General features: G+C 38.2%; 1 protein-coding gene across 7 annotated transcripts in view; it reads left to right on the top strand.

Annotated features, from left to right (window-relative positions):
• The window catches only part of CNTNAP4 (contactin associated protein family member 4), a 251,865-nt gene that overhangs the window by 116,704 nt on the left and 120,301 nt on the right, over positions 1 to 14,860 (top strand). For all 7 annotated transcript variants that reach the window (XM_047835764.1, XM_047835767.1, XM_047835766.1 and 4 more), the window contains one exon: positions 14,268 to 14,415. In XM_047835764.1, coding sequence (XP_047691720.1) covers positions 14,268 to 14,415 — 148 coding nt within the window. The remainder of the gene's footprint in view (positions 1 to 14,267; positions 14,416 to 14,860) is intronic.

Here is a 14,860-nt window from a genome sequence, read left to right as displayed (position 1 = left end):
TACTGGAATTCCTTTCTGTGCATGATTTAAGGGAGTGATCAACCTTCCTTTTTCCCCCCTCCTTTCTTTTCTTTTTTCTTCTTTTTCCTCAGTGTGGATGTTTGATTGACCCAGCACTATACATTTAAAAGAGGTGGTTTATTGTTTGTTTGTTGTTTTTTAACTGCTCTGCATTGCAAACATTGTCAAAATCCTCTCTTCATAGATGTTCAGTCAGTTTCTGGATTCTCTATTCTGTTCCATTGGTCTGTTTGAGGAACCTTCTGCCAATATGACATTCTATTATTTTTGTGCCATTATGAGACTTGATATCCAGTAAAGAAAATCCTCCAGCTTTGTTTTTCTTCAAGAGTATCTTGGTGATTTCTGTCCCTTTATGTTTTCACTAACAATGTATGAGAGTTCTTATTAATTCACATCCTCACCAGTATTTGGTGTTGTCAGTGTTGTGGATTTTGACTATTCTAAAAGGTGTGTAAATTCAATTCATATTTATATATAGACTTTCATTCAGCAGGTTTGCTAAACACGCTCTATAGAGTAAAAAAATTTCTATACACATAATCATCCAACGTATGAATGACAGCCGACTTCTTTCTTTCTTTCGAATCCATATTATCTGTTAAATATTTTTCTTACCCTAGTTAGAATATTCACTTCATCGTGAATGAAGGGGTCTGTAGAGAACATACTTTGATTCCCACACTCAAAGCAGATCTCCACATTTCTTCTAGCATGTGACAGCTTGCTGTAAGGTTTTTATAGATATCCTTTGCAGATTTAGAAATTCCCTTTATGGCTAAAAGTTTTAATCATGTTTAGATGTTGAATTTAATCAAATGCTCTTTCTATATCTGTTTAGAAGATCATATTTTCTTCAGTTTGATTAATTACATTGAAGGATTCTTAAATATTAAGCAATCCTTATGTTCCTGGAAGACACTTGATTAAGTGATGAGCTATTAAACTTTTTCTTTATTTCTATATACTCTAGCAACTTCTCAATTAATTTTACAGGATAGTAAGAATTGTGTTTATGAATAAGATTGGCCTTTATTTTCCTTCTTGTAAATTCTTTGTCAGATTTTGATATCAAGGTTAGGCTAGCCTCATGAAACAAGTTGGGAAGCATTCTGTTTTTCTACTTTTTGAAGGTGTTTGTATAAGATCAGTGTTATTTTGTCCTTAAATGTTTAGAAGAATTTACAAGGGAAGACATCAGGGCCTGGAATTTTCCATGTGTGAATATTTTTTAATTATGGATTTAATTTTGCCAGTAGAGATAGGCTACTCAGATTTTCCTGTTTTTCATCTGTTTTGGCAGGTTACTGTTTGTTTGGAATTTGTTCACTTAATGTTCAAAAACCTTTCACAATAACCTCTTATTGTCATTCTAACTTGTATGGGATCATAGTGGGGTTGCTCTTTCGAATTCCTGGTATTGATCAGTTGTGTCTCTTTTTTCTTTTCCTTGATCAGTCTAGCTAGGGTTTCATTAATTTCAATGTTCTTTCAAAGCCTTATATCACTTACTTTGTGTTTCATTCTTGGTTTTAGTTTACTGTATTTTTTTCCCTAAGGTCTTACCATCCATCCTTTTTTTTTTTTTTGAAATTTATTGTCAAATTGGTTTCCATACAACACCCAGTGCTCAACCATCCGTCCTTATTAGCTCATTAATCTTCTGCCTTTTTTCTTTGGATGCCCATGTACTCAGTACCAGTGACTTCTCATGCACTTGTGATAATGGTAATTTGGGTCTTTCTCTCTTATTTGTTTGGACAACATGAGTAGGGACTTATCAATTTCAGCAAATTTTTCCAAGAAACAGCTTTTGATTTTGTTGATTTTCTCTGTTTTTCTGTTTTTAATTTCATTTATTTGTGCTCTGATTTTTTATAATTTTATTTTGCTTATTTTTGATTTATATTACTCTACATTCTCTAGTATCGTAGGTTGGAAACTGACTTATTTAGATCTTTGCCTTTTTAAAAATGTATGCATTTAGTGCTACAAATGCTGGTATATCTCACAAATTTTGATAAATTATATTTTTATTTTCATTTAGATCAATTTTTAAAAATTTTACTTGGGACATATGCCTAAACCCTTGGGTTATTTCCAAATATTTTGGGGTTTTCTAACTATCATTCTGTTACTGGTTTCTAGTTCAATCCTGTTGTGATTTGAGAGCATACTTTGTACAGTTCCCAATTCTTTTATATTTGTGAGGGTGCGATTTAGGGCCTATAACGTGGTCCATCTTGATGAATATTTCATGTGATCTTAAGAAGACTGTTTCTGCTGCTGTTAGATGGAAAATTCTAAAATGTCAATTCGATCCAGTTGACTAATACCGATATACACGTCTTCTGTATTCTTACTGTTTTTCTGTCTTTTTGATGTATCAACTACTCCACCTATAATAATGGATTTGTCTATTTCTCTCTGTGGTTCTATCAGCATTTGCCTCATGTATTTTGACCCTTTTGTTGTTACGTGCTATACATAGAGGATTGTTATACCATGTTGGAAACTTGGCTGCTGTGTCTGTTTATCTCTGATAATCTTTCTTGTTCTGCAGGCTGCTTTGTTTGAAATTAACATGGCTACTCCAGCATTCTTTAGATTGGTGTTAGTGTTCGGCTAAAATACAAAATGAAAACCAAACTTGAAAATTCCCTGAGCAGACAAAACCATTTAACCCACATAAGCAAAACTGAATCTAGATTATTCCATGAACGTAAGTGAAACTTAGTCATTTTCCTAAAGATGGTACAAGATAACTACTTTTAACCATCTGGAAACCCCTATTGTAATAACCAATCACGTAAAGGTTAAACAACTTCCTCATTTTCATTTTATGAGCCATCCTGTAATGCCGTGCTTCTAAGCCTCATAGAGTTTTGGTTTGAAAGCTCCCAGTTCTTTTATTTATTCATTCATTCATTCATTCATTCATTCACTCTTTTATTTATTTATTTATTTATTTATTTATTTATTTAATGTTTATTTATTTTTGAGAGGTGGGAAGGGGTAGAAAGAGACAGAGACACAGTATCCGAAACAGGCTCCAGGCTCCAAGCCATCAGCACTGAGCCCAACGCGGGGCTCAAACTCATGAGCCATGAGATCATGACCTGAGCTGAAGTCAGACGCGCCACTGATTGAGCCACCTAGGCGCCCCTGAAACTCCCAGTCCTTGAACTGTTCTGATATGCACAATAAACTCTTACTAATTACTATTTTATTGATCTGGTGGTTTAAATTTTGCTATTTTTAGATTTTTGACATTAGCATGGTAAATCTCTATCCTTTTACATTTAACGTATTTTAGTCTTATATTGAAAGTGAATTCCTTGCAGATGAACTATAGTTGGGTTTCATCATTCTTTATATATAGCCTGACAATCTCTGTCTTTTAATGTAGTATTTAGACTACAGCTAAATATAGTATTTAGACTGTAGCTTTTATTTTTTTTTTAATTTTTTTTTTAACGTTTATTTATTTTTGAGACAGAGAGAGACAGAGCATGAACAGGGGAGGGTCAGAGAGAGAGGGAGACACAGAATCTGAAACGGGCTCCAGGCTCTGAGCTGTCAGCACAGAGCCCGACACGGGGCTCGAACTCACGGACCGCGAGACCATGACCTGAGCCGAAGTCGGCCGCTCAACCGACGGAGCCACCCAGGCGCCCCTAGACTGTAGCTTTTAAAGTGATTTTTGATATATTTGGATTAATATCTACTATGTTTGTAACTGTTTTCTGTTTGTTGCATTTGCCTTTTGTTTCTTGCTCCCCCTTTTTAATGTGTTATCTGAGTTTGAGAATTTTGTATGATTCAATTTTATCTCTTTCCGTACTGATATACTTAAAAAAATTTTTAGTGACTGCCCTTGCCTGTCAAAGTCCATCTTCAAATAACATTATACTACTTAATAAATAGTGCAGGTAACTTAGAATACTCCCAATCCCTCCCCCTCATTACCTGCAATGTTGCTGCCATGCATTTAATTCATCCAAGTGCTATCATCACCCAACAGATCTTGACTAATGTTTCTTTAAACAATTATCTTGTAACTAACAATAAAAAATTATCTTATCTTAAGTTCTTTTATTCCTTCTCAAGTGCTCTTCCTTTCTCTGCATGTTTCTGACCTATGTCATTTAACTTTTGTATAAAGAACTTCTTTGAAATATTTTTTGCAGAGCAAGTCTGGTAGCAATGAGTTCTGTTGAGTTTTGTCTGAGAAAGTTTTTATTTTTTCACTTTTGAGAGAGAACTTCTCCAGGTAGAGAATTCCCAGTTTATTTTTACTTCTTTCAACACTTTAAATATTTCACTTCACTCTCTTCCTGCTTGCGTGTTTTCTGATGAGAAGTCCAATATAATTCTTACCCTTGTTCCTCTGTAGGTATGGTGTTTGCTTTTCTCTGGTTCTTTAAAAATGTTCTCTATACCTTTGGCTTTCTGCAATTTGATTATATTTTGACTCAGTATAGAGTTTATTTTGATTTCTAATCTGCTTGTTACTCTTTGAAATTCCTGGGCCTACTTTCGGGTCTGTCATTAATTTTGGAAAGTCGTTGGCCATTATTCAAATATTTCTTCCACTCCATTCTCTCTTTCCTTACCTTCTGGTATTCCACTTATGCACATGTTACAATTTTTGCAGTTATACACAGGTGTTGGATATTCCCTTCTGCTTTTTTCCTTTTTGCATTAGAGTGCAGGAAGTTTATGTTTTCTTATCTTTGAGCTCACTGATTCTTTCCTTGGTTGTGTTGCATTTATTGATGTGCCCGTCAAAGACATTATCCATTTCTGTCATGGTGTTTTTGATTTATGATATTTCCCTTTGATTCTTTCTTAGAGTTCTCATCTCTCTGTTTATCTTACCCATCTTTCTTGCATGCTGTCCACTTGTCTCATTAGAACCCTTAGCATATTAGAGTTGTCTTAAATTCGTAGTCTGATAATTCCAACATCTGAGATGTATGTAATTGATGATTGTTTTGTCTCTGCAGTGTGGTTTTTTTCTGGCCTTTTGGCGTGCCTTGCAATTTCTCTTCGAAATGTGGACATGTTGTATTAAATTTTGGTTTGTTTAATGTTTATTTATTTTTGAGAGAGAGAGAGAGACAGAGCATGAGCAGGGGAGGGGCAGAGAGAGAGAGGGAGACACAGAATCAGAAGTGGCTCCAGGCTCTGAACTGTCAGCACAGAGCCCAACGTGGGGCTCGAACTCATGAACAGCAAGATCATGACCTGAGCTGAAGTCAGACCCTTAACCGACTGAACTACCCAGACACCCCTGGACATGTTATATTCAGTAATGGGAACTGAAGTGAATGGAATTTTTGTGTGAGGATTTATATTAACCTGGTGAGGAATTGGGCTGTATTTAATGTTTGATGTAGGTGTTGTAGGTGCCGGAAGCTTCAAATTCATCTAATACTCTTAGATGAATTTTTGTCTCTCCTCTTGACTTTGGGGTCCTCTTCAGAGGTGGTCCGTGTTTACAGTGCTTTCAGCTGTTATCCAGTATTATTACACTGGAGTTCTGCTGGTTGGATGTTATGATATGAGGGTATGAGAGCATTCTGTGTTATTCCAGCTAAATGTCACTGTTTGTAGTGGGCTTCTGTCTTGGGACTGTGACCTTCACTAGTGTGTCTCTAGGGGCATAGCTCATTCCCTTCCTGCCCTTACTTCTTTTCCTGGCTATTGACTCCTGTTCACTGTTCCCTTGGGTGGGACAGGGAGAGTAGGGAACCCAGAGTGGGAAGAATGTTCTTCCCTAATGGGGATGAGGCTCTGGCAAAGTCTTTCCTCCTAGACAGTAGGCCTTTGTTGTGCAGAACACTTGGGGCGTATTTCACAATAATTACCTTTCCCTTACCCTGCCATTCCCCAGGAGGGAATCTTTTTCTGATCTTCATGGAGAACGTGAAAGTTTCCTAAAAGTCAAGTTCACAGAAATGTAGGGCCCTCTAAGACTGTGGTCCCCAGGAGTTTCTCTCTCTCTTTGTCATGCCAGCTCACCCTCAGCCTCCATCAGTTTATCACTATTACCACATAAGCAACCCTATCAGTTTCTGGCACCAGTGGCAGATCCTGGTGAACACATCTTGGCTCTGACTCTTTGGATCGTCTTGTTTCTCCAGATTCCAGGGCGATAGTTTGCCATGGTTTTAGTCAGCTCAGGCTGCAGTCACAAAACACTGCAGACTGGTGGGTGGCTAAACAAAACAGACCTTTAGTTTTCACAGTTGTGGAATTGGGAAAGTCCAAGATCAAGTTGCTGGCTAATTCAAACCATTCCTGGTCAGAACCCACTTCCTGGCTTGCAGACATCAGCCTTCTCAGTGTCTTCCACTGGCTCTGGTCTCTTTTCTCATGATTATGACGCTAATCCCATCATGGGGGCCTGCCCTCATGACTTCATCTAAACCTAATGACACCCCAAAGGCCCCACTTTCAAATACATCACATTGGAGTTAGGGCCTTAATATGAATTTTGGAGGGACACAATCCAATCCATAGCACCAAATAACCTAAGTTTTCTGACAGGTCTAAGAAAGGTCATTGATTTTCAGTCTGTCTGACTTTGTTGTTGCTTAGAGTACAGTCATGATTTCCAAGCTCTTTAAATACAGAGCTGATGCCTTTCCTGTTTACTAGTTAGTATGTGTGTGTGTGTATCCACGACTCCAAATTTCCCTTTAAGAACAGTTTTCACTGCTGCTTTCTTACTTTCTGTGGTGTGTAGGACATTATGTATGAAAAATGAAAACACAGTTTGCAACCTAGAAAGATATCTTTCTACAGAATGTAACTACATTTGCTTCTGCAGGTAGAAATGAGCACCAGACTTTTCTGACTATCTTAATGTTATTTCACAGATTGAGAAGGTAGAAAGCTGAATTTTAGTCCCTCTAAGGAGTTGTCTGTCTGTGACTTACCCTTTGTCCTAAGCTGTAGACCCTCTGAGTTCCGATACAAAATCTGTGGAAGTTTACAGGATATCTTCATCCTTGGGGGACCTAGTTCTAAAATTTTGTCTTTAACCCTGTGCAGTTGTAAAAAGATCTGATGTTCAGGTTCTTTCTGTCTCAGGTTCTATTCAGGAATCCTAGAAAGAGAAAAGGGTCTCAAAGGTAGGGCTCTATTTTATTGTCTTTGAGCGCTTCATTCCCTATTTTTTATTTTGTGCAACTTTTCTAGCAGGAGGATTGTTCAGAATTTCCTAGTCTACCACTACCATAATATGATGATTTTTTAAAGCTAAAAGTTATCTTTCAATAAAATTTTAGTCTTCCAAAAAACTAGACATATCTTACCCTAATACAAATTTAAGAGTAATGACCTATCCATGTGTCTTCCATAAAACAATTTATTGCTGTCTCTGAACAATAGTTACAAACTATAGCCAAGGCCGTATTGTTCATGTGCTTTTTTGCTCTTGCCGTTCGATTCTTCCATCCTGAGAAGTGAAACATCCTATGCTAAAAGGGATAAAACAGTGTATTTTACAACTTGGTTTCTTCAGATTCTAATATAATGGGCAAGACATGGGACCTTACTGAAATACTGCCAAGAATTTGGTATTGATGCAAGTAAATATTTTAAAGACAGTATTTTCAGAGCAGAGGGGGTGGTAGAAACTGATTTTATATCAATAAAATTCTGTATTCTTATTTTGAAATTTGAGACTTATCATAAACACAGAACAACCCTTAACTTTCTAATTTCATTCCTCTACTCTCATTGCTATTTCTTTATTACAATTAATGAATGACGTTCACACTCACTTAAGAGAGAATCAGCATTTATACGTAGAGTTACAATGGGCTTATTCAACATGTGTTTACAAGTTACTTACTTGGGTTTATGCTAGCAAATTTCCCACTTTCCAGTTGTTATTTTTTCTTTGCTTTCTCAGTTTTTTTAATTTTTTGTTTTTAGACAAGACAGTCTCTTGGGAGGCTCACTGGTGCACTTGGTAAATATTTATAACCAACACCATAAAACAAAGGTCTGACTTCCATTAGACAGCATGTTGTTACGATGCATTCAGTGTCCGCCTGTCAGCTGACTGTGTCAAAATGAGTTGTTCTTGGAAATAGGTCATATGTGAGTCACATGAATTCTCATAACAAGAGAGGTCAGAGGATTTTCATGTTTGCCTGCTGGTCATGTTGAATTTATATTCGTATTGCTGTTTATTTTGGTGGGAGCTAAACCAATTTTTATGTAATTACACAGCCTGCTATGTAACTACATGTAAGTGGTCCCATGTTTCTGATTTATTACAGAAGTGTTTTGGATCCCCTTATGAACTGCCATATGGGCATTTCCCTTTATGCATCTTGACTTTCATAGATGAGTTGCTCAATTAATATTTATAAAACAGATGAATGCTGTTATACCTCTTCATAAACTTTAGAATCATTATGGACATACTTAAAATCTTGTGAAGAACTTTAATTCATTAACTCCATAAATTATCTCGGTTAGAATGCATTTTTAAACCATCTATGAATACCTCATTGAGCTTGAAAATCAAGTCTCCAAGAAAAGAAAAATACAATTAAGGCTTTTTGATTTTTGTCACATAAGACACATGACCTTAATTCTACTTCTAGGTGTTTCATACATTTGATGAAATACTGGCATATTCTTTTGCATTTCGTATCTGTGAGGAAGTTATCATTTTATGTACGAGTCCTATTGATGATTGAACGTTTGTCTTTTCTTTTTATTCTACTCCAGTAATTTTGAGAAAATGTAAAGTTTATGGAACCATGCTTTTGTCTATAATAGTTAACTGGGAGAGCTGTGTTCAGCGATCATCTGAGTCGTATTACTCTCAATATGTCAAAGATTTTAAATGTAAATTATGAGAAAGAGTGGGGGGAGCCTCAGATAAAATATCAAGCTTCCTCTAGGGCGACTGGTTTAGCTTTCATGTTCTTTTGGAAGGAAGCCTATTGATAGTTTAGCTAAATTATGTTCTCTGGAGTCAGCAAAGCCTGGGATTAAATCCTTCCTCTGCCACTTCTTAGCTGTGTGGCTTTAGACACACAACTTCTATAATTTTCATTATCCTCAATTTTAAAGTGGGTGCAAAAATGACTATCTTACAGCATTGATGGAAGTATTACAGCTGTGTAATGCATTTCTCCTGCACCTGACCCTGAGTACAGATTTGCACACTGAAGACCTTTAGACTGATAACACAGAACACGTTTGCTACATATTTCTCCCCTTAGAAGTTAGCCCTGGTGAACCCTTCTCCTGAAATCTCTTCCCTCTCTAAAGTTTTGCAATGATATAGGGAGGGGAAAAGAGCATGGCTTATTCACAAGCCAGAAAATTTTTCATAATCAGCTAAAGACCAAAGCACAAATTGGCTTGGCATGCATTAGAAATGCAGATTCCAGGGCCCCACTTGTAGATTTAGCACATGGGGTTCAGGATCTAGAAATTGCATTTTTAAAATATAATTTATTGTCAAATTGGCTTTCATACAACACCCAGTGCTCCCAACAAGTGCCCTCCTCAATGCCCATCACCCACTTTCCCCTCTCCCCTGCCCCATCCAACCTCAGTTTGTTCTCTGTATTTAAAAGTCTCTTGTGTGGGGCGCCTGGGTGGCGCAGTCGGTTGAGCGTCCGACTTCAGCCAGGTCACGATCTCGCGGTCCGTGAGTTCGAGCCCCGCGTCAGGCTCTGGGCTGATGGCTCCGAGCCTGGAGCCTGTTTCCGATTCTGTGTCTCCCTCTCTCTCTGCCCCTCCCCCATTCATGCTCTGTCCCTCTCTGTCCCCCAAAAAATAAATAAACGTTGAAAAAAAAATTAAAAAATTAAAAAAAATAAAAGTCTCTTGTGGTTTGGCTCCCTCCCACTCTGTTTGTAACTTTTTCCCCCTTCCCTTCCCCCATGGTCTTCTGTTAAGTTTCTTAAGATCCACATATGAGTGAAAACATATGATACCATGTGTTTTCACTCATATGAAGAAATTGCATTTTTAAACAGCTCCTCAAGTAATTCTAACAGACACCAAAGTTCAGAATCTATAATAAAAGGAAAGACAGGAGCGCCTGAGTGGCTCAGTTGGTTAAGGTCTGACTTCCGGCTCAGGTCATGATCTCCCAGTTTTGTGGGTTTGAGTGCCTCGTGGGGGCATCAGAGGCTGCACTAACATTACTGAGACTGATTCTGTGTCTCCCTCGCTCTCTGCCCCTCCCCCACTAGCAGTCTTTCTCTCTCAAAAATGAATAAACATGAAAAAAAATTGGGAAAAATGAAGACATAAACATCCACATAATAAAATTTTTTTTTTTAATGAGCAACTTAAATCCATGCGTTCTTTATGAACTTGCGATGGTGTAAAAAAAGTATTCATAGCAAGTTGAAGAATATCTCTTAGGCGAGGGAAGTACATTTGAAACCTGATAGTATGCATAGAACTTTTCATTCATAAGGTAATGTAACATCAGCCACATCCCTAATTGACTACCATTCTGAAAAAGGGGCCCATTAAATACAGAATTCCCAAGCAAAGTCTTTATCTTATGTATTGAAAAAATTTCACCATGAGGAGCAAGACAAGACAAAATTATTGCTCAGTTAACGAATTCTTAATTAATAGCAATGATTCCTGTTCTCTGGCTGACATTGATCCTAGGAAGTTATTTAAGGTACTCAGAGCATTCCAAGATAGTGTTCTGCCTGTTCTGTCACTGAACACACTTCCTCTGTCTGCATCTTCTTTCATTATACTGATTATTATAAAATTAAAAATGTTCATTTAGAAAAAAACCCCAGATGTGACTGGAATGTGCTAAAACCCCCATATCCCCCACCTCACAAGTTCCCTCACCCTTTGTAAGAAAAAGCTGCTTAAAAGTTTGAATGTGCCAAGACATTTTTATTACGTATATAAGCTAAGCACCTTATATTTCTTCTTTATGTTCTGAAAATTTACATAGCTCATAAATCGATCAGGTAAAATGTGAACGATTGCCACGCGTGGACCTCCCCCTTCCATTTACCTGTCTGTTGCCATGGCCACTATGTATCTTTCCTCTTAATCCTTTAAGATGTTGAGAACATCATACTGGCATCTGTCTAAATCTGTGAATGTGCATTAATGTTGAAAAAACATGAGATCTTTTGGAAGGTTATCTAATTCATCATCCAGCTGTTCACCGAAAGAAATCAAAATTGTATTAGCCTGCCAGAGGCAGGCAGGAAAATAGAATCGAAGTGTAAGGGGGTCTGATTAGGATTGAATGTCAGTGGACCAGGGCTTCGACCCGCATTGCCTTTCCCACATTGGCCTGATTTGGGGAGCCTGGAAACACACACGGGGGCACACACACACACACACACACACACACACACACACGCCACCAATGCCCAGAGTATGAAATTTTGACCAGTGAGAAGGTTGGAGCTTTCTGGAAGGGTCTGATTACAAAGTTAAAATACCTGTGGAATTAAGCAGTGTTCTCCTGTCTATGTTCTGGGAAATAATAGCTAAGAATGAGGGCCTAATATGTTTAAAACATACTAGAGAAGTATCCCTGTCATGGGAGATACAGTGCACTTTAGCACATTCACAGTTGACATGCTCTTAGAGGTTCTGTAAATAAGACACCTGTTGAATTTTGTTTTGTTTTGAAGCCCAGTCTTTCCCAAACATACGCATCCAACAGGTATCTTATTGTGAACCACCTTGAGCCAAGCCATGTTCTAGGTACTATGGATGGAGGGCACGGAAGGTCTTTGCTTTCATGGAGCTCATTTTCTAGTGGGGTAAGATAAACAAACAATAATCGAACAGAAGAAGACCCCAAATAATGAGTAATATGAAGAAAATAAAATAGGCAATAAGGTGTGGGGTGTGCCAGGTACACTGCCTTTGCAACTGTGATTAGCAAGGGCCTGACTTAAGGGGTAATATTTTGACCAAAGCCTCAAAGGGCAAGAAGAGCTGGTTGTGCCAGAGACCTTGCGGAGAGAACTTACAGAGCAGCAGAGACAGCTGGTGCAGAGGCCCTAAGCAGCCCTGAGCTTGGTTGTTCTAGGGGCTCCAGGGTGGCATAAACCTAATGGAGGGTGTTGTCAAAGAGCGTATGTTTGATAAGGAGATTGGATTTTGTTCTAAGTGGTAAAGAAAGCAGTTGGGGTTACATGGTTTGATTTACCTTTAAAATTAAAACAATTTTTTACATGTTTATTTATTTTTGAGAGAGAGAGAGAGCGTGTGCGCATGCAAGTGGGTGAGGGGCAGAGAGAGAGGGAGACACGGATCTGAAACAGGCTCCAGGCCCCGAGCTGTCAGCACAGAGTCCAACACGGGACTTGAACTCACTAGCCATGATATCATGACCTGAGCTGAAGTCGGATGGTTAACCGACTGAGCCACCCAGGCACCCACCTTTAAAAATGTTTTTGACTTCTCAGAGAGGAAGAGACTAGGGCTGCATATGGGGTTGGTGCCAGGGAACAGGAGAACAAAAAAGGTGAGGACGAGGTCATTCAGATAATTCTGGTGAGATGATTCTTTGTTGAACTGGGTGGTCATAGCTGAGATGAAGAGAGGTGCCCAGATTTGGGATATAATTTGGAGGTGCCATCACAGAACTGCCTGTGGTGTGTGAGCCTGAGAGCTGGTGTATGGAATATTGGTGGAGTGGGAGCAAGAAGTAGGGAATCTATTGATAAGGGGAGTCAAATCAAATTAATCTGACTACGAAACACTGAGCCTTTAAAAAAAATGTATCAGAAAATATTTTGGCCAAATCATAAGAGGCTCTTAAAAGCTGAGAATAAACTGAGGGTTGATGGGGGGTGGGAGGGAGGGGAAAGTGGGTGATGGGCATTGAGGAGGGCACCTGTTGGGATGAGCACTGGGTGTTGTATGGAAACCAATTTGACAATAAATTTCATATTAAAAAAATATTTTGGTAAATGCTGCTAAAGGGATATTAGTGAAAAGGAAAGAAAAGTAGGTAAATGAGCAGGCTCCCTGTATATAGGTATTCCTAATGTATTTGCCTTTTTCTTATGCAGTCTACATGAGGCCAGCCGTATTTGTTGATCCAGTCAGTCATGGTCAACAGACCTACCAAGAGCGTGAATAGATCCCTTATTTTGTTCCTACATTTGCTGATTGTTACAGTTGAAAAAAAAATCAAAAGAGGGGAAAAGGAGAAAAAAAAAGAAGGAGGAGGAAGGGAGGATGGGTAGTGGAGGAGGAGAAGAAGAAATAAAAAAATAAATATAAATTATTGAGAACAACTTCCACTTCCCCTAACTTTTTCATATATGAAAGTGTACCATCCGTCATGGAGGAGAAAATTAAAGTGCTTAGATGTTAGGTGCTCTGGTGTGTGGCTTTTGCAGGTGAACTACGTGGTAGGCAGATGCATCCTGGTTTTGCGGAAGGAGGGTAGCTCTTGGTCTTACCATACAACAGTTTTCCAAATACCAGAGGGTTATTTTCTACCTTTCTGACCTTTCATTTCCTCACCTGCACTTTGTGCCAGCTTAGCATCATTCTCAAGGTCTTTCTAGCTTTCAGATTCTAGAGTCTGTAAGTCTAATTATAGGTCTTCCCAATTGTTATTGCTTCTAATTTCCCTTAACAGTTTTTCTTTTTTAATACAGGCACTTTTGTGTTGTTATTTTTTTATTAAATCACTTTGACATACCGGCAGTGCAGTGCGTGAGGTTGAACAGCCTGTTTTCGGAGTGTAGTTCCTTAGTTCTGAATGGGTGACACTTTTGTTTATGTTACTAAGAGGATAAAATAAAACAATGGAAACAGGTTCCTAACTTTTATCATTCATCAGTGACTAAGCAACTTCTTTGCTGAATCAGATCCTGCTTTTTTAATGCGGGGAGAAGATTTTCTCAAAATTTTTTTGTGCCATTCACAACGTTAATACCTTTTAAGTATAATTTGCACTTTATAGAAACAACGTTTATTGAGGGTATCGTGTTGAAAGCTGGCTTAATGGGGAAGGTGGAATTTCATCTACTCTCAATATAAAGAAAAGCTTGAGCAATCGTGACTTCTGTGTGAAAGAGGGACATTACAATGTAACTGGTAATAATGATTTTCTTGGAGAAGGCAGCCATTTTTATAGTAAAAAAACAAATCAGACATTGCTTGTGGACACTCTAGGTCACAGGGTAAAATGGATATTCTCCAAATGCATTGATTTCTTTCTTTCCCTTTTCTTTTAGGGCTTTTCAGGAAATGCAAATGCAGACAGTGTTGTGTACTATAGACTCCAGCCTTCCATCAAAGCCCGATTTCTGCGCTTCATCCCTTTAGAGTGGAACCCCAGGGGCAGAATTGGAATGCGGATTGAGGTGTTCGGATGTGCATACAGTAAGTGTTTGTTTACCCAACACACTGACATAGAGATCAAAAGATGTTTTAAGAGCCAACCTGCACACCGAAATTGACTTTATAGCTATGTAAAGAGATCGAAACACAGGAATGATCTTTGTGGAAAGCGTGTGTGTGTGTGTGTGTGTGTGTGTGTGTGTGTGTGTGTGTTGTGCGCATGAGCCCGTGCATGGCAATATTGACTTCAGTATTTAGTGTTATATTTTAAATCAGAAATGGAAGCGTTTTATAGATAGATCAATCCCTACGGAGATAGGTACACACAGCTCCCTGTTAATGGACACATGTGAATCCATTTATCCAAATCTAATATTATTAACTAGATCCTAACTTGCAAATATTAGAGTTTCCCCCTCCATGGACTGTATCTGATGATGTTTCACTTAGGCACCCTGAATTTCATAAAAGATACAGTGTTCCATTT

This window comes from Prionailurus viverrinus, chromosome E2 (assembly GCF_022837055.1).
Source record: "Prionailurus viverrinus isolate Anna chromosome E2, UM_Priviv_1.0, whole genome shotgun sequence".
Classification (NCBI taxonomy): Eukaryota; Metazoa; Chordata; class Mammalia; order Carnivora; family Felidae; genus Prionailurus; species Prionailurus viverrinus.
The sequence above is the reverse complement of the archived record's forward strand: the minus strand, read 5'-3'. Positions and strand labels throughout refer to the sequence as shown.